This window comes from Lagenorhynchus albirostris, chromosome 2, assembly GCF_949774975.1.
Source record: "Lagenorhynchus albirostris chromosome 2, mLagAlb1.1, whole genome shotgun sequence".
NCBI lineage: Eukaryota > Metazoa > Chordata > Mammalia > Artiodactyla > Delphinidae > Lagenorhynchus > Lagenorhynchus albirostris.
In genome coordinates, this window is record NC_083096.1 from 165,919,453 (window position 1) to 165,941,340 (window position 21,888).

The window sequence follows — 21,888 nt, forward strand, 5'->3', positions numbered from 1 at the left end:
TTGGAACCTGTTGCCAGGAAACAGGGAGACCAGCACGTGCATCCCTGGGGAGAGGAATCAGTTTCCAGCCCAGACAAAGCGGTGAAATGTAAGCCCATGGCACCGACTGGGAGCGTTTGGGACCTTCCCACTCCAGTTCACAGAGGCTGAGTGCAGACATAGGGCAGAGCCCTGTTGAGGGCACAGCTGGTATGGCTACAGTCACAGGGGGAACCACTGTGGGTCCTGAGCCCAAGGACTTTGTAAATGGAATTCGTGAATGGAAGAGAATATTTCTGGAGCCATTCCAAATGATCAAATTCAAGAACTCCTAGGTCCAGGAAGGAGGCTTCTGTGGAGGGAGTCTTCATTATACTTGGCGAATATGGGTCAAGACGAGGGGCTGAAGTGGCAGAAGCTGGCTCTTACCACAGACTCCTTTGGATCGGGTTCACCTGCTGGGCACTGTGCCATCTGGGGAGGCTGGTGCATCTTTAATGAGGTCACCTGATCCCTGGGACAGGCTCTCAGCCTCACCAAGTTCCTGGAGCCAGACACACTGGGTGCTTCCTGTGCCTGGGTGCCAGGCCCATTTCCCCTGCAGCCATGAACCAAACCTTCTGGAAAACCTACAAGTCCAAAGTGCTACAGACCCTGAGTGGGGAATCTGAGGAGGACCCGGCAGAGGAGGTGGGTAGTATCCTGCTTGCTGGGTGGGGCATGGGCAGAGGGGCAGCAGGAGTGAAAGATACTAAGGGCAAGGGACTAGCTATGAAAGAGAGAGAAAGAGAGATTTGTACAGAAGCAACTATCAATTCATGGATGACCAACGGCACGGTGCAGTGTCAGAAAGTCAGGACGTTCCAGAAAACCAAGGAAGAAAAGACTTGGGGGGCACTGGAAGAGTGGCCACTGTCTCCAAAGATCTCAAGGGCTGCCACACGGAAGGGATCCTTTTAGGACCAATGCACAGTACCCACACAGATACACTCAGCTTGACACAACTTTCTAATGGGCAGAGCTGAGCAAAAGCAGGATGACTCACCTTGAGAGGAAGCAAGCCCCCGGGAAGTAGGGGAAGTGGCACTTGTACACTGAGGGTTACTGTAGCAGCAACAGAACAGAGCCATACTTGGACCATGTTTATTCTGACGTTTAAAAAGAAAAACTGAAAAGGCTCCAAAACAGCCTTACCTCTGGAGGCTGCGATAAATGGCAATTGCACAAACAGACATGGCAGAGGCAGGAACTAGTGCTGGGGTGTGTGTATGTCAGTGTGAACACGTGTCTGTCTACACAGGTTGGTGTCTAGGGCTGGCCCTGTGTAGAAGTGTCTGTGGGTCAGTATTGGGATTGGCGTCCATGTGGAACCCCCATTTAAGGTGTGTGTGCAGGTGTGAACTGGTTACAGGTGTTTTCAGGTGTGTTTTTTGGGGCAGAAGTCTACAGAGGCATGCAGGCATTCGCAGGTACTATGTTTGTATGGCGTGTGTGTTTGGGTGTGTGTGAACATCTGTGTCTTGGTGTCTGGATGAGTGGAGAGGTTCTGTGTGCTGTGAGTGGGCCTCCGTGCAGCTGTCTTCAGTTGTGGAAGTGCACAGGTGTGAATGGTATAACTGTGTAAGTGTCCTTGTGTAGGTGCCTCACAGCACATATATCTGTGTACATACAGGGGAAGAGTTGTAGCCATGCGGAGGCACGCTCCTGTACAGGTGTGTGTCTACACTGGCGTGCAAGCCCTTGTCCACATGTTTTGCATGTGTCTGTGGGTGGGCAGTATGTGAGCTCAAAGGTGTCTGCGGGCATTGACTGTACAGGAAATGTGTGACAGGTAGATTTGCGTAGAGGTACAGCTGCGTGTATTTTTGGAGGGTGTCAGGGGCCTAGGTGTGCGTCTTGTTCCATGGGGTTTGGAGGTGCCAGGTCTATGTGTACCAGGCTAGCAGTGGGGGAGGGAAGTCATATTCCTCTGGGGCCTCTCTCATGCTGGGTAGGGGTCTTGTGTCCCAGAAGGAGAACCCAGCGTTAGTGGAGTCTGAAGCAGCAGAACCAGCTGAAGAGGCCTTCAATCCCATGTCACAGCTGGCCCGCCGGGTGAGTTCTCCCTTCTTCCACCCCAACCCTGGGGAGCCTGGCAGAAGCTGCTGTGGAGTCCTGGGAGGTGGTGCTGGGGGCCCTCCTTGACTCCCAGCCCCTCTCTCCCAGGTTCAGGGGGTTGGGGTGAGAGGCTGGCTGACAATGTCGTCCCTGTTTAACAAAGAAGACGAGGACAAGCTGCTGCCACCAGAGCCCTGTGCTGACCAGTACGTGTGTGTGTTGAGGGGGTCTGGGATGGGCCTGGGGATCCCCTTCTCTCATGTCCTTTCCTCTGGTTTGTTTGTCTTTCTGACTACGGAGGACTGGGGAGGGCCAGCCCCTGGCTGTTTCTGTTTCTCTCAGCAGGAAAGAGGCCCAATCAGCATATCTGGGAGATTAGGTTAGATCTCAGGAGGAATTTACCAGCTGTTGGGATTGAGATGCTAAAAGGTATTACGGGCTCTCTCTCCCCATCCATGTGGGAGGGGTCATCTCCCTAGAAGAAGGGAACCCAGGAGAGAAGTTTTAGGTGTTTGGAACAGCGAGTGGTTCAGATCAGTGGTTCCCAAGTATTGGTCTAACCCTCATCCTCCCAGGGAACTTGAGACAAACACAAATTCCCAGACCCTCCCTCAAAGATTTTGATTCAGCCGGTGTTGACTGAGGCCTGGTATCTATATTTTCAGCGAGCTCCCTGAAGACTTGAGGACAATAGTTTAGGAACCACTGTCTTAGCAGGTCTTTGATGCTGGGGGCGTAGAGGGTCAGATCCGGGGCCTTGTCTTCCTCCTAGCTCCATTTTGGCACACACTTCATCTCTGCCCTTTCCTCCAGCCCAGTCACACTTCCCTTTTGGCATTCCCCTATTCCTTTCTTCCCTAGGTTCCCCTTGACCCACCCATCTCTCCTGCCCCAGGGTTCCTTTTCTCCCTCCCGCTCACCCCCTCTCCCTACCTCAAGCCTCATCACTGCTCCTTGATTGCCCTTTCCCCCACATCTACTTGCTACCTCCCTAGTTCCCCTCTCCCGTAAGCCTTTGATCTAGGCCTTTCTCCTTCCCTCGGGGTCGCTCCACCCATCCTTCTACCCAGCGACCCTCATTTTTCTGGACCCTCTTTTCCTCCATCCCGGAGCCAGAACGCTGTCCCCGCCCCGTCTCCTTCCCCAGGGCTCTGCCCTCGGGTTCCGGAACGACCGCCCCCAGAGTCTGACCCCGCCCCCTCCCCGGATCTAACGTTCCCATTCGGGTCCCACAGTCTCTTCGCATCCTTCCGCCCGCCCCTCTTTCAGGGCTCCTCCTCCTCCACCTTCCCAGACCCTGCGCCTCTGGCTCGCCTCCTCTGGCCTCGCCCTTCTCCTCTACCCTAAACCCCTGACCCCAGCTCTCTCCCCAGGGATCCTGATCCCGGTCCCCTCTTCCCAGACCCCTCACCTAATCCCCTGACCCTGTCCCACCCCAGCCCCCTTTCCCAATGCCTCTGAGCCCTCCCCTTGCCTCCAGGCCCTGCCGCCAGTCTCCCGGGCCCCTCCTGCCCTTGACCTCACCCGGGCCCCACTGGCCCCACTGGCCCCACTACTGGTCCCGTGACCCCACCTCCTGTCCTTTGTCCTCTCCGGGGCCTCTCGGCCAGCCCCTGACCCCGCCTCTCTCCTGCAGCCCGCTGGCGGCGCAGCCCTCCTCTCAGGAGGCGGCGGAGACGCGCGGGACCGGGTTCTGGGACGTGTTCGCCAGCAGGTGGCAGCAGCAGCAGCAGCAGCAGCAGCAGCAGCAGCAGCAGCAGCAGCAGGCGGCGGCAGCGTCCATGCTGAGCGGCGCGGAACCCACTCCGGATCGGGACCCTGAAGCCGGGGACGAGGCCGCCGAGCGCCCCGAGCCGCGGGAAGCCGATCCCGCAGCCGGCTTCAAGTGGGGCTTTCTCACCCACAAACTGGCCGAGATGAGGGTGAAAGCTGCGCCCAAGGGCGACTAGTCTGCCGGCCTAACTGGGCGACCGCTCCTCCCCTCCCACGATAAAAAAAAAACCCTGGCCCGACACTTCGTGTGACCGCCTGCTTTTTTCCATACGGCGGGGAAGGCTGCTTTTGGGTGGGCAACCTCAGGGCAGGGTCCAGCTGGAGTGGTCCTCGCCTTCTCCCCCCACAAACGTACAAGGAGAAAATGACCAGAGACCTCTTAGGTATCAGGGTAGATTGTGTTCGATTTAGGGTACAACTTTCCAGGAATCTGGGGAACCCTAAAGGACAAGTCCCGCCGCCCTGTCCAGCCCCTTTTAATTTGACAAACGTTTCTTGTGGCCTTGCTACGTGGGCTGTCCCTGTACTAGGGGAAAGGTCAGTGACTAACAAGAGAACCCAGACTACCAGCGGGTCAAGTTGAGGCACAAAAATAAGGCTGTAGTTGGGAGCTCAGAGGAGATGACCCCGGCTGGGAAATTCAGGAGTTCCTGAGAGAGAATGCGTATATGTAATCTTAGAAGGATGAGTGGAGAGAAAGGGGAAGGTAACCCAGGCAAAGGGAGAAGGCCGTGAACAAAGACTTACAGGTGTGAACGTGTGAGGAAACAGGTGACCTTGTTTGTCTTTGAGGGAAAGGAAGACGGTGACAAGATGTGAGGCTGCGGGTTGCAAAGGCCTGGTTTGAAGAGTCCTTTATTGTCCTCGATTCTGGATCCTCCACATCTCAGCCCTTCATATCTAGTAACCAAAATGGGTAGCAAAGCTCCAGGAACGGGAGCCTTCAGGGGCTGGTGAACCCCAGATTTCTGGAGCAGACCCCTCCCCAAAACTCCCCAAACGCGCGATTCCTGGCTCCCAGCTCTAATTTGGACCCTCCTGGAGGGGGTCGGTGGCGGAGACGATCATAATAGTGTTAGTACTAATTCGGTGGTGGTCATAGCGGCTTCGTTTATTGAGCACTTCCTATATGCCAGGAACTTTGCCAAGCGCTTTGTGACCATTTCAAATATACTTTGATCACCGAGGGGTGTGTCTGCGGTCCCGAGAGGCACAGTCTGCCTGGAACCCACACTCCAAAACCCTCGCGCGTCTGCTCTGTAATCCAGCCTCTCGACTCCTTTAAATAACTTTTTGACTTTATTCAGCAGGTTCTCTGATCTCCCACCCGAGTCTTCACTCGCCCAGTCTTCACTAGCCTCCCGGCCTCCACAGGGGCCACGAGGCCGCCCCCTCCCCGTCCGCCGCCTGCGCTGGGAAGGGCCTTCGGGATCTTTTTGTCCCATCCTCCCAAGGTTCACGAGGGGAAACCGAGATCAAAAGGGAAGGGTTTGCCCAAAAGCACCCGGCGCGTGAGAGGCAGGGTGTCCCCGCCCGTGCCTGGGTCCAGCCCCGCGCTCACCCCTTGCCCTTCCCCGGACCCCGGACTCCACCAGAGCCTGCTCACGAGCGGCGGCGGTCACACCTCGGACTCGCGCGGCGGGCCGCGGGCGCGCTGGCAGCCGTACAGCCACTGGATGACGCGCGCGTTGCGCTCCACCACCGACACCTGGGGGCGCCCGTCCCGCGCCGAGCCCGCCGCTTCCGAGCCACCGCACTCCGCACGGTCCCGGCGTTCTGCGCCGCCGTCGCTGGACGTCCAGTCGCTGGCGTCCCCAGAGCCGGGCGGCGGCGACGTTCCGGGCTGGGGGCTGGCGTCGGCGCCCCAGCTCTGCGGAGAGAAGCGCTCGGCGCCCAGCACCTCCACCAGCGCGCGCTCCAGACCGCAGTAGTTGAAGAAGCGCTCCTTCTCCGACAGGGGCAGCGAGCACGTGGGGCACAATGCCCGCTTTCCCGCTGCGTCTGGGGCATCTTGGGGCGCAGCCCAACCCCCAGGAGCCGCGGGTCGCTCCGTTGAGCCTGGGCTGCTTGAAGCGACGTCTCGGGGGGCGCCCAGGAAGAGGCGACGCACGAGCCCCTGGCCTTTGGCGTTCTCTTTGTTCACTGAAGCCTTGCATTCGCGCTTCTGGCGGTAGAATATGAGGGAATCAGGCCTTGGCAGCCGCCTGCCACTGCCCCGGCGGGCAGGTCTGGGCGTCCTGGGCGATGGAGGGGGCCCCAGCTCGTTGCAGGGGTGCGGGGTGAGCGGCCCGGGACCCCCACGCAGAGCTGGCTCCTGGCGTCGCGCTATCACTTGGTGCGTCTTGACATACTTGGCTTTGTCGGCCTCCAGCCTCTCCACAGCGCTGGGGGTCCGTCCCCTGGATGGGGTGGAGGGAGAGGCCAGGAGCATCTTAGCAGAACTGGGCAGGACGGTGCCCCATAAGCCACTGGAGGTAGGCAGATAGTTGAGGAGCTGAGAGCAATTGGCTGGGGCCTCCTGGGACCTGTGGAGAAAGAGGAATGGTCAGGGGGAGAGTAGGAAATGTCCCTGCCCCTCTCCTGCAGGCATTCCTGGGAATAGGCTCAGCCAGCCACCCCTCCCCCATCCAAGTCAGCCAGGTGCCATGCCCAGGGGGCAGAGGCTCAGGTATCCCTCCCACGCCCATCCCTCAGAGACAATGGGCAGGGGCTCCCTGGCCACCCAGAAGCAGATGCCCCTTTGAGGGTGCCTCATTCTGGCCACAGGGCCATGCCAAGCAGGCATCAGCAAGCAGGACACTTGGAAAAGGAAATGGGGCTGGTCCCTGCCCAATTCCCGACAGTAGCCTCAACCGGAAAAAATACCTCTTCCCAACCTAGCAACTTTGAGTCCAAGACAAGGAGGCTTCCCAGCCACATGCTGGCTCCAGCAGGACCCACCCATCCCGCCCCCAAACACAGAGGTCAGGGATATAACCACAGGGTAGGAGCCTCCAGTAATTGCAGCCAACTGCCCTGCCCAGGCCCAGCAGGGCCATCAGGGAAAGAGAGGGAGGTGGTCACCAGGTCACTTCAGCCAGCTACCTGCCACCTGCTCTGTGCCCCTGCGAAGGGAATTCCACAATGCCCAACTGTATACCTTGTTTACCTCTGCATTTCCATTTCATAGAAGAGAAAACTGGCCCAGGGAGGAGGAGGCTTGTTCAGGCCTTACTGAGAGTTTGGGCCCAGGATGGGAACCCAGATCTCTTTGCTTTACAGTCCAGAACTAGTTCCAAATGAGTATCTCACTTGCCTATCAAAACTTTCCTCTATGTTTTGCTTCTATTCCTGCTGCTATAAAACCAAGCACTTTCTGCTAGAGATTGGCCCCTTATCTCACTAAAAATTTCCTTCCACTAATTCTTCCCAATAACCTGCGCTCCCAGAAATCTGCCCTCAGGGTCCCTCGTCCTAAAACCCCGTGACCCTTCTCATCCAGCTCCCTTCTGCTGGGGAAGGGGGGCCGGAGGGGTTGTAAATCAAGAGCTGACAGTTCCCCTGGCAGTAACAGAATGGGCCACCCACACGGCTCAGTACACTCTACCCCATCCCTGTTTCCCTGCTCCCCCCATCCTCCATTCAGCTGAGAGGGACACATCAGTTCTGGGGGCTGAGGAGACCTCGGGTCTGCAGGCAACAAAGGAACAGAACTTACCAGGGATGGGGGAAGGGGAGCCTTGGTAAGGGGCCTTGGGGCAGAGACTGCCAACCCTACCCACCCCAGGGCAGCCTGTGTGTATACACACACACACATACACACACACACCCATCTAGGGTCTAGCAAGTCAGTCCATAGGTAGTTGGTGACTGGGAAACTAGGCAACAAGGAAAGCCTGGCAGTGCCCTCCTTCCTGCCTCCCAAGGACTAAACTTGGCAATAGGTCAGATTCCAAGGTCCCAGGAGGGCACTGTGCTTGTCTGACCTCAAGGGTACCCTCCCGTCCCCTCCTCTTCCGAGCCCTGAGCAGGCGGCTATAAAAAGTTCCTAAACACAGGGACCAAAATAGTTTGCTGTCCACTGCCTCTTCCCTGCCTTCTGGGCTGCCTTGGTGCCCAACCACAGACATTCCACCCTAGAAGGCTGGCAGACATCTTTGCGCCCGCCATCCCTTTGCCCACCCTCTCCCGGTACTGGGGTTAGTGGTCCGAACTTTGCCCAAGCATTTGGCTTTGGATGCAGATGCAGGCTAGGGGACTGTGCTCACTGGCTTGGTGCCAGCCTCCTTGCCCTTGGGTCCCTGGGTGCCCTCCCACCCCAGCCCTGGGCTCAGGATGCACTCACCTCTGCATGGTGAGGCTGAATGCCAGGGTCCCCAGGCAGGTCCAGACTGAAGGCAGGAGGGACAGCAGGGACTGGAAGTAACTTTGGTGGCAGCCAAACCTCACTCTACACAGGAAAAGCCAAGAGAGCCTCCACCCCCCCAGGTTAACCCTTGCCTTCCTGACCTGGAGCCTGGCCTCTGTTAACTCCTTCCTGGTCACAGTCTCAGTGCTGGAGAGGACCTTTGGACCACGTCCAGCTCCTTTACTTTATAGATGGTCATACGGTCCCTGACAGGTTAAGTGATTTGCACAGAGGCACAGTGAGCTTGGGGCACAGCCAGCACCCCACACAAGGTCTCCTGATTCCCAAGCCTCCTCCAGAGCCTGGGGTGGGGACATGCGATTCACGTGGGGTCAGCCCCCTCTGCTGGGCCTTGGCAGGTCATCCTCATTCAGATGAGAAGGCGCAGCGTTCTAGTTAACCAGCTTTTTCCCTCTGTAGCAGGTTTAGACCTGTCCTGGTCCAGGTGTGTGGATGGTGTCAAGCTTGCTCTCCCGAGGGGTGAGGCCAGGAATCTGCAACCTAAAGGCGGGGGGCAGTGGTGCTGCAGATGTGCCGGGTGAGCCCCTCCCAGCAAGTCTTGTCATGAAGGTCACAAGGGAGCCCATTGGAGCTGCCTCTGCTCAAGGTCCTCTGATGGCAAATGGGATTGTCTGGGAAGAGGGTGATGAAGGGATGATTCTGGGGCCAAGCCTGGGTAAAGGACCCCCTTCCTTCTCTGCCCCCATTGGGAAATTCTAGAGCTAGCACAGCTTATTTGACACCTCATGTCTTCAGGGGGAGCCCTGGCTCCACAATGCTGGTTCCAAGAGAGCCCCTCTTCTCTCCCCAGTGGGTAAACTCTGCAGTACCCAGAGCTCAACGACCAATGTCCTTGCCAAGCGGTTCTTGCACCACCACCCCATGGCCACTTTTCACAAATCCCTTTCCCTCCCTTCTAGCACTTTTTAATGTTTGCAAAGCACATTCACACCTGTGCTCTCTGATCTCCTTTGTCCCTCCCAAGGACCCTAAACAGAGGACCCAGCAGGAGTGACCACCCCACTTTATGGGTAAGGAAACAGGATTAAAGGGGGGTACTTAATTCCAACCCCAAATCCACTCTTTCCAATGCACCCTCTGCCTGTCAAGTAAGGTAATAAGTCTGAAAACCAGAAGGCCCATCTCCTGGTAAGAGATTTTTATTACCTAGTTAGAGGGAGTATTTTTTTGTTGTTCATGATAGATAGTTCCATATTGTGTTGTTACAGCACTCTACAAAATGCTCCCGTATACATGATCACAATTCATCCCCAGGACTATGTTTCGGAAGTAGGTTTGTTATTTTCTCCATTTGACTGCTAAAGAGACTGAGGCTCAGATACGTGAAATGACTCACTCAAGCTCACACAGTTAGGAAGAACAATTAATTTTTATTGAGAGACTAATATATCCTAGGGCACTGTTCTGAGTACTTCACACAATGATTAACACATTTAATCCTCAAAACAACCCAATTATTTTCCTAATTTTATAGATGAAGGTTGCAGGTGCAGGCCAGTAGCCCTGAGATCTGGTCATGAAGGGGTTAAGCATGAGGCCGGGCAGGGCCCAGCTGGGATGCTGTCAATGGCAGGAAACCTGGCCTGTGAAGGAGGGGGAGGATGGGGCTGTTGTGTCTGACTCTTATACAACCCCCATCCCTTTGGTCTTAAAGGAGCATCCGGGTTGGGTGGCAGGGCAGGCCGGGGCCTCCTTCTCAGCTCCAGACAGATACTGGGCTACAGAAAGAGGGGGATTCAGAGTGCAACGCAGGTGCTGCCCTGGGGTAGCCCCCAGTCCGATGAGGGTGACTAAAAGTGAGCCCACCTCCCCTCAGGAGTGCTCAGAGTAGGGAGACACAGCCCCAGCCCTGGGAGTCCCCAGTCAGAAGGGCCAGACACAGCCCTGCCCTCAGGAGTCTGGGGGTGGGGACTGGTCAAAGAGCCCTGCTTTCAGGAGCTCCCAGTCTGAGGGGTGACGGTACCCTATCCCAGGATGTCAATAGACACATACTACCGTCCTGGAGAGCAGAGTCGTGGGGGCGAGGTTTGAATGGATTGGCTCTCGGCTGAGAGAGCCCTGAAGGAGTCAGCCCTGAAAGAGGTGGGAGGTGGAGGAGATCATGAGAGATCCAGCTGCCTGCCCTGCCTGTCGCTTGGTCACACTTGACTTGAATCGGATCATCTGTCTTTCTGGTCATGGGTCCCCAGGGAGAGCCTTAAAGTGACTCCTTCTGGCCCTAGAGCCAGGACCTTTGTTGAGGGGGGAGGCCAAATCCGAGGGATGTTTCCTTCCTATTTCCGAGCTCATTCCCGGATCACCTTGAGGATGAGGGTAGATGGGAATGGCTGAGTCAGAACTGGCTCCTTCCAGGAGAGGGTGGTGGGAGGATGGGGACACATCTCTGGTCAGTGTCAGGAGTGATGAGGACAGGTCGGGAGACCCTTCAGCTCCAGCCTCAGGCCCCAGATCCACACTGTCGCAGAGGAGAAATGTGTCACTTCCCTCACCAGCCAGCTACTGCCCCCTCACCACAGGCAACCACACCTCGGTGCCTCTGATTCTAATCCTGGTCAGTCAGTCACTGGCTCTGTGGCCTCAGGCAAGAACTTAACCTCTCTGAGTTTCCTTCTGTGTAAAATGAGAGCAAGACCAGCTTTTGTGTGGCACAAAGAAGTGGTGCCTGAGAAAGCACCTGGTGCGTCAGGTGCTTGTAAATTTCAGGAGTCTTGGCTTCTCAGGTCCCGCCCTCTAGCGCCTTCCCCGACACTGACGGCCTAAGTCTTTTTTTCTAATCCCACAGTCTCACTCTCAGCCACATCACCAAGTCGTTTTGAACACTGCCCTGTGCAAGCAGATGGGTCAGACCTGGCTTTTGCTCTCAGGGAGCTCACCCTGCTGCAGGGGTGGGGGGAACAGAAGTGTGAAGGACTGATCACAGCTCAAGTGTGAGCAGCGCTGCTGTTACAAAGCTGAACAAAGCAGGGCACATGGGGGGCATCTGTTCTGCCCGGGCTGGGGTGGGAAGCTTTCAAAGAGGAGGGGGCATCAGATCTGGGTCTGGAGGGGATTTCTGATGGGGGTGGGATGGGAGGGAGGGGAGGCTGTAGAGGGCAGGGTCGGGGGGGGGGGCCGTATCGTTGAGGGAGGGATGGTGAGAGCAATAGGCTAAGGGGACGGCAGGAGCCCGGGTCTCAGTGAGGGCAAGAGGCTAGGGAAGGCGGCTGCTGAGAGGGAAGGGGGGCCGGTGCTCAAGAGGGCTTAGAGAGAAGAGGGGGTGCAGGGAAGAGAGGGGTTTCTGTGAGGAGATGGGTGCAGGGAGGCGATGGGGACACCGAGGAAAGGCAGGCTCAATGAGAGAAGGGGGCTTAGAGGAGAGGTGGGGCCTCAGGGCAGGGGACGGGGGTTCGGTGGGAGGTGGAGAGTTCAGAGAGAGGGAGGGGCTCAGGCTGGGGTCTGTAACGCCCGGCACCACAGGAGGAGCCCCCCTCCGCCGGCCGTGGGTGAGCCCCGCACAGATTAGAGCCGCTATACCCTAATTCCGGGCTTTCCGTTTCGGAAGGAATCTCGACCACAACAATAGCCTGGCTCCCGCGCCCTCTCCCTCCGAGGGGTGTGGCTTCTGGGCAGAGCCGGCGCCGCCTGCTGCCCGCTACTCGCCGCGGGGACGGCCGAAGAGGGGAGGAGGGTGTCATTAAACATTTTTCCCCCGGAACACCTACAAGATGCTAACGAACAACGGAAATAAAACAGATAGGATTTCTGCTCTCAGGAGCTTACAACCTAGAGTTAGAACAAAACCAACTGCGTTTACTGAGGGTTTACTCTGTGCTAGGCGCTCTGCTAGTGCTTGACTCTCAGTACCTCTCTTACTCCTCACAAAACCCCATGTGACGTGGTGAGTAAACAGAGGCAGAGAGAGGCAAAGTAACTCACCTAGGGTCACACAGCTTGCAGATGGTAGAGCTGGGACTCCAGAGCCGGCTCTTACCCACTGAGCAGCACAGCCTGCCTCGATTCTACCCCTCAGGCGGGGCTCAAGCAAGTCTGCTCTCCCTGCCCGCTGGCCCTCCTGCCTTGCTTTTCTGTTGGCTGGGCAGGACTTCAAGTCTTCTGGACCCAAGCAAGGATTGGAAGGAGGTCAGCCCCAACTGCATTGTGCTCCAGGCCTTATCACCTACACTTGCATCATCCCATCTTTATCAACATCTCCAGCATTCCACCTTCCACCACTGTCTTCACCAAGTGGCCTTTAGATAGAGCACAAGGAACAAAAAGCATCCAGTCTACACTAAGGAAAGTAGAGGAACACGTGGAAGGGAATCAGGGGCTTCTCATAGAAAGCAATGGCAAGAAATCTATCCTCCTACCTTGACAAATACACTTTCATAATGACACACTGAAAAATATGTTTTGATTTTTTTATACAGAGAAAGTCATCAAAGTACCAAAGATGATTGAATTTAATTATCATTGAGCATACAGGGGTGTTTTGTTAGATGAGGGTCAGCAATGTTAGATGAGTGAAAAAACAAAGATGTGAATAATTAATAAATTATTATATCTTCATTCCATAAAACCTAGTTTTCTTGCTTTGATTTCAGCAAAATTACCAATTGTGTTGCTATAATTAAATTTTCACATAATTTGTATTCTGCTGATAGTAATGTCTAATTAGACCACCTTTCTTTAGTCTGGTTATTTTTTTTTCAGGTTTTTAAAATTTCAATTTGAGGAAACTTTGTTCTGCTGAGGTAGTAGCAGTTAGAATTGAAAATAAATTTTCAATACTTAATACTTAAATTTAGAGATGAATTATAAGTGTTACATAACATGTTCAAATATTTATATGGTGTGTATATGATAAATTATCATCAGCACAGAACATATTACAATGTATCTTAATGACATCATATAAATCCCTATATCTTATATCACGACTTTTACCATCTCATTAAGCAATGTCTAGATTCATAACAGTAGAGAATTGGCAAGAATATATCTTCCATATTATGCTTCACCTTCATTTACAAATTTAAGTGTAAAATGCATTGTTTAATGCTGCAGAACGTTCCTCAGCCATCTTACGCCACTATTGCAAATACCACGCTACCCACTGGAACACGAAGTGAAGCAAGAAAATGGATGCTAGCATTTTCTGGGAAACAATACTTCCTTATGAAGGAATCTACACATTCATGCTCCCTGAGAGGAAAGATTTGACCAGTTAATTAATCTGCATTTTCTCTTACCTAAGGGCTTTCCCCAGTCTCCCCCACACTCCAAACAGTGGCTGTCTGCAATTTCAGCAGCAGTGGAAACCTTCTGGCAGAGCGATGCAATCGTCTTTTGTTTGGAGGACGAGGCAAGAGGTGTGGAGAAACGTCTGTTTCCCTGGGGCTGAATGGTGTTAGGGCTGAGTAGATGCTGAGGGTTTGAGTTTACACTGTGCAGCGCTGAGCACTGTGTCCTGAGTGGCAGATGCCCATGTGGTCCTTAATAAATGACTTTTGGGGTACTTTTTATATCAAGGGCCCTTTATGGGTGGGAGCCTCTCTGGTCACTTGTAAATGTACCACTGAGCTATGGCCACGGAGGTGTTGTGTCACACTGAACATACCCGAAGGTGAGGGCCTACCAGTTTATACGTGAAGAGGGCAATTCCCAGAGAAAGTGGAGGTTGAGGACTAGGCGGACACCCCAAGAGGTGGGCATTATAACCACCGTCTCTCACACCACCATTGCATTATAACCAACACCTTAACATCACCACCGGATTATAACCACCACCTTCTCCAGGGCCGTTGTCAGGTTCCCCATCGTTCCTAGGACTGGGAACATCTGCAGTTTTGACCTTTCAGCAATGACTCATCTTTCTCCTGGCATTCTTACCCTGATCTTGGCCACTTTTCTCCCACTCTCAGTCCCTGTGCTCCCAGAGTGGGGTAACATGACTCAGTGGGGCACTTGACCTAAGTGTGGGTCAAAAAGCCTATCACATTTCTCTGGCTACAGTACGTCATTTAAAGCTGGACATGTAACTTGATTACAGCCGATGAGACTTTTGCTGCGACGACTGAGACAAAGCTTCCCTCTGTTCTCTGCTATGCAAGAAACTGGGAAGACAGAGCCCTGAGAGGACAGCCTGCCCGAGGACAGAGTCAGCAGAGAACAGACAGTGAAAACCAACCTGGATGAGCGGAGCCTCTGTATCTCATCACGTGTGAAGCAAACCTACACGTGGTCTTGACACCGGGTGAGCCAGTACGTTTCTTTTTGGCTTAACCCTGTTGGGTTGATTTTATAGTCCCTTACAACCAAGATCAACCAGAAGGAAACACATCATTCTCTCCCAAACTAGGTCACCTTCATCCCAGTGCCTGTAGCATTGAACATGTGCAGCCTTGGTTTGCCCACCAGTCCAACCCATCTCCACACGAATTTCTCAGGTATGCTGACCAGATATTTCCAGGTTTGTGGTAAAGCTGGCCTGGAAGAGCAGCAGAAGTTCCCATAAGGAGTCAAGAGACCAAAGTTATGGTCCTGACTTGGACATGAACTCACTTTTGGTCTGGAGCACGTCACTTTCTCTCTCCACCCTCAGATTCTGATCTGTTAAGAGGAGGAAAGTGGATCAGACCAGTGGTTCCCCAAAGCTGGTCCTTGGGTGGATTCCAGTTGGCTACATGAAGTTTACCTGGGATGGTTTTTTTCTGGCTGTGCTGGGCGACTTGTGGAACCTTAGTGCCCTGGCAGTGAAAGCTCTGAGTCCTAACCATTGGACCATCAGGGAATTCCCTGGGATGCTTGTTAACAAGACAGATGCCAGGCCTCCATCCTTGGAGAATCTAATTGAGTAGAGCTGGGGTGGAGTCAAGGAGGAAAGACTACAACACTGGATCAGACTGATTTTATTGTTATGAGCGCCCTTACTAGAGATTCTAGATTTAATATGTCATCTTTTGCACCTGAAAGTAGCTCTCATCGTTGGCTTGTTCGATTGACTGAACCTAGTACTCAACGTGACCTGTATTCTGTGAGGTGGAGATACCAGCATTCTCCTGGTGAATGTATCTGTCGTCTAAAAAGATAGGAATGTTGGAGAAGATTTAGCACATGAAATTGCATATACTCCCTATTCCCAACAAGTACATTCCCAAGAGGGCTCAGAGAATAATTCTTTGCCTAGGTGTTGAGATAAGCATTAGTGACAGCAGCATCAGTATCCTTGAAAAATTTTACGGTGGGTGTCCTCTGTAGTTTGGATATTGAAGGAGGCACTGTTGAGATGGGCTCCCTGACTTCACTGGGGATGATGGGGTCCTAGAGGAGAAGAGGCCAAGCGGCTGAACTGCCTGAGGCAGGGCGGGGGCCTTTACCGTAACATGAGGCAGGATGAAGTAAGAATCAGGATGTCGGCTTGCAGGGAATTTTTTTTTTTTTTGGCAGCACCGCAGAGCTTGCAGGATCTTTGTTCTCTGACCAGGGATCGAACCCGGGTCCCCAGCAGTGGAAGCATGGAGTCCTAACCACTGGACCGCCAGGAAGTTCCCTTGGCTTGCAGGGATCTTTGATCAGTGTCTCTAGGAATGAAATAGATGAGCAACTTACTAAATATGATTGAGTTATGTAACAGAAAAACCTCCATGTCTTATGGGCAGAAGCCTAACTTAAATTGTTGTCACAAGGGAGCATCTCAACCTTTCATCTCAACCTTTCCACATCGAAGCCAGTTCACAGACCTGAAGTCCTGATTGAATAGGAGGCCAGGTCCCTTCAGGGAGGACCTTGTAGCAATGCCACAAGCATATGCTGTAAATCTTCCTCCAAGGAAGGGGGAAGGGGAAATTCAGACCTTTTACGAAATACTAGACATTAGCTTTGAATTGATGCTAATCGCTGTGAACCCAAGAATCAACGTGTCCAAAGCTCAACTACTGATCTATCTCCTGTTCCCCCAAATCTCTCCCACTCCTGCCTTCCTCATCTCAGTTGATCCCTCTCTATCTCAGCATCTTTCCAACTGGAGTAATCTTGGACACATCTCTCTCACGTTCCACGTCTCATCCATCAGCAGCATCTGTTGGCTCCATCTCTAGAAGACATTCAGATTTAATCACTACTATCCTCCTCCACTCCTACCACCCTGGTCCAAGCCATCACCATCTCTTGCCTGGATTACTGCAATAGTCTCTAAGTCTCCCTTCTTCTAACCTCATCCCTAATAGTCTACTGTCAGCATAACAGCTCGATCAATCCTTTAAAAATATAAGTCAGGGCTTCCCTGATGGCGCAGTGGTTGAGAGTCCGCCTGCCGATGCAGGGGACACGGGTTCGTGCCCCGGTCCAGGAGGATCCCACATGCCGCGGAGCGGGTGGGCCCGTGAGCCATGGCCGCTGAACCTGCGCGTCCGGAGCCTGTGCTCCGCAACGGGAGGCCGCAACAGTGAGAGGCCTGCGTACAAAAAAAAAAAAAAAGTCAATCATGTCACTTCTCTGCTCAAATCCCAGAAAAGTCTCCTCGTTTCGCTTGAGGGAAAGCTAAAGACTTCACTGGCTTGCAAGCCTTTACACGACCCGGCCCTGCTAGCTCTCTGACCCGATCTCCTACTATCCTCCCTCTCACCCACTTTACCCCAGGTACATTTTGCCTCCTGGCCTGTTCCTTGAACACGCCGACCATGTCCACCTTACGGTCTTTGACCCTCCACCTGGAATGCCTTTCCTGTAGTTCTCCGCTTTCATACCTCTTTTACTTCCTTAGGACTTTGTTACTATCTCACCCAGTGAGACCTACCCTTACCTTGTTTATTAAGTCAGCCAGCCCCTTTCTGCAGCATTCCCAATCCTTTTTACTCTGTTCTACTTTTTCTTTGCTTCTTCATTTGTTTCAACTTATCACATTGTAACATACTAATTTACTTGTTTGTGCTCATAAATATCTCCCCGCCCCCAACTAAAATGTAAGTTCAATGAAGGCAAGGATCTCTGTTTCGTTCACTGATATATCCCAAGTGCCTAGAACAGTGCCTGGTGCCCAGTGGATGCTCAATACATTTGTTTCATGAATGAATTTTTTTTAAATTTAATTTTATTATTTTTTTATACAGCAGGTCCTTATTAGTCATCAATTTTATACACATCAGTATATACATGTCAATCCCAATTGCCCAATTCAGCACACCACCACCCCCACTGCTCTCCCGCCTTGGTGTTCATACGTTTGTTCTCTGCATCTGTGTCTCAATTTCTGCCCTGCAAACGGTTCATCTGTGCCATTTTTCTAGGTTCCACATATACGTGTTAATATATGATATTTGTTTTTCTCTTTCTGGCTTACTTCACTCTGTATGACAGTCTCTAGATTCATCCACGTCTCTACAAATGACCCAATTTCATTCCCTTTTATGGCTGAGTAATATTCCATTGTATTCATGTATGAATTTTGAAGAGACACTGGAGGGACTGTGGACGGGCCCAGAGGGAGTCTCTTGAGAGGGTGGGTCTTGGGACCAGGTGATAAAAATTTGGGGCCCCAGAAGGCCTTCCAAAACCATGCAGTTTCCCTTTCTGGCCAGTGAAACAAGAGAGGAAGTCTGCTGCAGTGTCCTAGGAAAGGGTTCCTTGCTCTCAAGGGGACACTGGAGGAAATAGCCCCTTTCTTTCTCTAGATGTGATTCTTAGAACCATGTTATCATCTTGGGACCATGAGGACAGCAAGTTTAAGGAAAAAGGTGTGTGCGTTGGTGGGGGAGGGGGAAGGAGGGGCACGAGGTTAATCTGGGTCCTTTCACTCATAATGCACCCTCACGGAAGGGCTCACTGCCCCCCTCTGTGGGCAGTACGGTTAGCTGACTGCCTGTGGCTGTCACCTCTGCCTCAGCTGCTGAGAGTCCCTTTCCCCAAGGTCACATCCTCTTTGAGGCGGCCCACATCTAGTGATTGAAGGAGGTGAGAGTATAAAGTTCTGGCCCAAATGGGACACTGATGGGCCGTACTTGCTACAGAGCATTGGTTGAATCAAAGAACTTTATGGTGCTATGTCTCCATAAGGAAGAATGTAGGAATATAGTAACCAAGGGGCGAAGCAGGAGTGACCCCACTTACCCTTACTCTAATAAGCCCTTGGAGACCTCGTACTTCCTGGCCTGGCCACTCTGAGGCAAAGAGGGCACACTTTTGCCCAGAAATTTACACTGAATTATAAGCCAAGTCTGCCTCCTGGGTGCTTTGAACTCCTTGTATCCAGGGACCAGCAGTCAAGAAGTGACGTCACTGTCATGGCAAGAGTGTTTAACCTGATTATAAACAGGCTGCTGTTCCACCATGGGGACACCGAGGAGTACGTGTGGATCCCAGGTGTTCTACTTGGCTGCTTCTTGGTACTCCCCAGCCCAGGTGTAACTGTAAATGGCCAGGTAAGGTAACCCTGGCTTGAGAAAGGCCAGGGGCTCTGGCACCCTGAGGATGAGGGTCTGAATCATGCCACCAAGTGAGCCACTGAGTGATAGCTGAGGGTGAGGGGAACGTGGAATGGGTAGAGGAGGAGGGAGATGACCAGACCAGCGGCAGTGGTGGCGGCTGTGGTTCATCCCAGTAACATTCCTTCCCAAGTTCCCTTGGGAAAAGGGCCAGTGGACACCTGAAGGAGCTGCTCCTTGAATGTGTACGGGGAAGTGGATTTGAGCGCTCCAGGTGGTTTGTGGTAGACACCAACTTTCAAGGAAGGACTTGGTGCCCACCTGTGGTGAGTGCAGTCAGCCCACGACTTGCAGCTGAGCCCCTCACCCAAGGTCGCGCACCCTTCCCAGGGCAGCATGTATCTAGCGATGGGAGGAGGTGGGGTATAGAGGTCTGACCCTTCCAGCCTGATGCAGGGGCTCCATGCCAAGTTGATGGAGCAAGGCTTTGCCAGGCCTGCATTGTAAATTTCTTTTTTTTAAACATCTTTATTGGAGTATAATTGCTTTACAATGTTGTGTTAGTTTCTGCTTTATAACAAAGTGAATCAGCTATAGGTATACATATATCCCCATATCCCCTCCCTCTTGTGTCTCCCTCCCACCCTCCCTATCCCACCCCTCTAGGTGGTCACAAAGCACTGAGCTCATCTCCCTGTGCTATGTGGCTGCTTCCCACTAGCTATCTATTTTACATTTGGTAGTGTATATATGTCCATGCCACTCTCTCACTTTGTCCCAGCTTACCCTTCCCCCTCCCCGTGTCCTCAAGTCCGTTCTCTACATCTGTGTCTTTATTCCTGCCCTGCCCCTAGGTTCTCCATTACCTTTTTTTTTTTTTTTAGATTCCGTATATATGTGTTAGCATACAGTATTTGTTTTTCTCTTTCTGACTTACTTCACTCTGTATGACAGTCTCTAGGTCCATCCACCTCACTACAAATAACTCAATTTCGTTTCTTTTTATGGCTGAGTAATATTCCATTGTATATATGTGCCACATCTTCTTTATCCATTCATCTGTTGATGGACACTTAGGTTGCTTCCATGACCTGGCTATTGTAAATAGTGCTGCAATGAACATTGTGGTACATGACTCTTTTTGAATTATGCTTTTCTCAGGGTATATGCCCAGTAGTGGGATTGCTGGGTCATATGGTAGTTCTATTTTTAGTTTGTTAAGGAACCTCCATACTGTTCTCCATAGTGGCTGTATCAATTTACATTCCTACCAACAGTGCAAGAGGGTTCCCTTTTCTCCACACCCTCTCCAGCATTTGTTGTTTGTAGATTTTTTGATGATGCCCATTCTGACTCGTGTGAGGTGACACCTCATTGTAATTTTGATTTGCATTTCTCTAATGATTAGTGATGCTGAGCATTCTTTCATGTGTTTGTTGGCACTCTGTATCTTTGGAGAAATGTCTATTTAGGTCTTCTGCCCATTTTTGGACTGGGTTGTTTGTTCTTTTGATATTGAGCTGCATGAGCTGCTTGTAAATTTTGGAGATTAATCCTTTGTCAGTTGCTTCATTTGTAAATATTTTCTCCCATTCTGAGGGTTGTCTTTTTGTCTTGTTTATGGTTTCCTTTGCTGTGCAAAAGCTTTTAAGTTTCATTAGGTCCCATTTGTTTATTTTTGTTTTCATTTCCCTTTCTCTAGGAGGTGGGTCAAAAAGGATCTTGCTGTGATTTATGTCATAGAGAGTTCTGCCTATGTTTTCCTCTAAGAGGTTTATAGTGTCTGGCCTTACATTTAGGTCTTTAATCCATTTGGAGTTTATTTTTGTGTATGGTGTTAGGGAGTGTTCTAATTTCATTCTTTTACATGTAGCTGTCCAGTTTTCCCAGCACCACTTATTGAAGAGGCTGTCTTTTCTCCATTGCATATTCTTGCCTCCTTTATCAAAAATAAGGTGACCATATGTGCGTGGGTTTATCTCTGGGCTTTCTATCCTGTTCCATTGATCTGTATTTCTGTTTTTGTGCCAGTACCATACTGTCTTGATTACTGTAGCTTTGTAGTATAGTCTGAAGTCAGGGAGTCTCATTCCTCCAGCTCCGTTTTTCTTTCTCAATATTGCTTTGGCTATTCGGGGTCTTTTGTGTTTCCATACAAATCGTGCAATTCTTTGTTCTAGTTCTGTGAAAAATGCCATTGGTAGTTTGATAGGGATTGCACTGAATCTGTAGATTGCTTTGGGTAGTATAGTCATTTTCACAATGTTGATTCTTCCAGTCCAAGAACATGGTATATCTCTCCATCTGTTTGTATCATCTCTAATTTCTTTCATCAGTGTCTTATAGTTTTCTGCATACAGGTCTTTTGTCTCCTTAGGTAGGTTTATTCCTAGGTATTTTATTCTTTTTGTTGCAGTGGTAAATGGGAGTGTTTCCTTAATTTCTCTTTCAGATTTTTCATTAGTGTATAGGAATGCAAGAGATTTCTGTGCATTAATTTTGTACTACTTTACCAAATTCATTGGTTAGCTCTAGTAGTTTTCTGGTAGAGTCTTTAGGATTCTGAATGTATAATATCATGTCATCTGCAAACCTGCATTGTAATTTAACTTCTTTCTTTGCCTAAGCCTCATTCCTGCTCCTTTTCTTCATAGGTGTTTTTCTGCAATAAACACCTTGCACCCCAAATTCTATCTCAGTGTCTGTTTTCAGAAAATCCAGCCATGACACCAGCAGTGTATTACCCTTGGGACATACTCTTGTTCCAGCCTCCAGGAGTAGTTCAGCCTCTCTCCAGCTTCCCTTCAGAGATCCCCAGGCCATCTGAAGGGGGCTTCTGAGCAGCTCCTCCCAAACATCTCTTTCTACTTTATTAGAAATTCGGACACCCTTTCCCACTTCCTCCCTTCAACGTTTGTTCTACAAACAAATGTTAAGCACCCACTAGTTCCAGAGCCTTGATAATGTTTCAGCGCCTTCAGGTGAGAACTGAGAATAAGTCTTTGTGCCATAAAGGCCCTAGATCCTGAGTCATCTGCTCCCCTTTGGCTTCCTGAGGTTCCAACCATAGTCAGAGAGGTTGCCCTTGCCATCCTCTGGTCTAAAAGAGATTGGTCATCAGGAGGTGGGAGCCCAGGCCGTCTTCTTTACTGATGTACTGTGGGATCTACGGTCAATCACTTACCCTTTAGAGACTGCCCCTAGCGAGGCTCTGAGATGAGGTGAGCTCTT

General features: G+C 51.7%; 2 protein-coding genes across 2 annotated transcripts; one reads left to right on the forward strand and one right to left on the reverse strand.

The window, feature by feature from the left end:
- Positions 1 to 538: 538 nt before the first annotated feature.
- On the forward strand, positions 539 to 4,084 carry C2H1orf232 (chromosome 2 C1orf232 homolog). The gene is made up of 4 exons (XM_060142760.1): positions 539 to 669; positions 1,990 to 2,073; positions 2,185 to 2,282; positions 3,713 to 4,084. The coding sequence occupies exons 1-4, from the start codon at positions 586 to 588 to the stop codon at positions 4,023 to 4,025; spliced, it is 579 nt and encodes a 192-aa protein (XP_059998743.1). The 5' UTR covers positions 539 to 585; the 3' UTR covers positions 4,026 to 4,084.
- Positions 4,085 to 5,328: 1,244 nt separating this feature from the next.
- FAM110D (family with sequence similarity 110 member D) lies at positions 5,329 to 8,278 on the reverse strand. Its single transcript, XM_060142758.1, has 2 exons — positions 8,174 to 8,278; positions 5,329 to 6,374 (listed from the first exon to the last, which is right to left on the reverse strand). Exons 1-2 carry the CDS (start codon positions 8,179 to 8,181, stop codon positions 5,468 to 5,470), a joined length of 915 nt encoding a protein of 304 aa, XP_059998741.1. The 5' UTR covers positions 8,182 to 8,278; the 3' UTR covers positions 5,329 to 5,467.
- Between the last annotated feature and the right edge of the window lie 13,610 nt (positions 8,279 to 21,888).

Bases quoted from the DNA above. Each gene is read 5' to 3' on its own strand.
- C2H1orf232 (XM_060142760.1), top strand. From the start codon at position 586: ATGAACCAAACCTTCTGGAAAACCTACAAGTCCAAAGTGCTACAGACC. The intron at 670-1,989 runs GTGGGTAGTATC...CTTGTGTCCCAG, and splicing joins AGGAGGACCCGGCAGAGGAG to AAGGAGAACCCAGCGTTAGT. The intron at 2,283-3,712 runs GTACGTGTGTGT...TCTCTCCTGCAG, and splicing joins CCAGAGCCCTGTGCTGACCA to CCCGCTGGCGGCGCAGCCCT.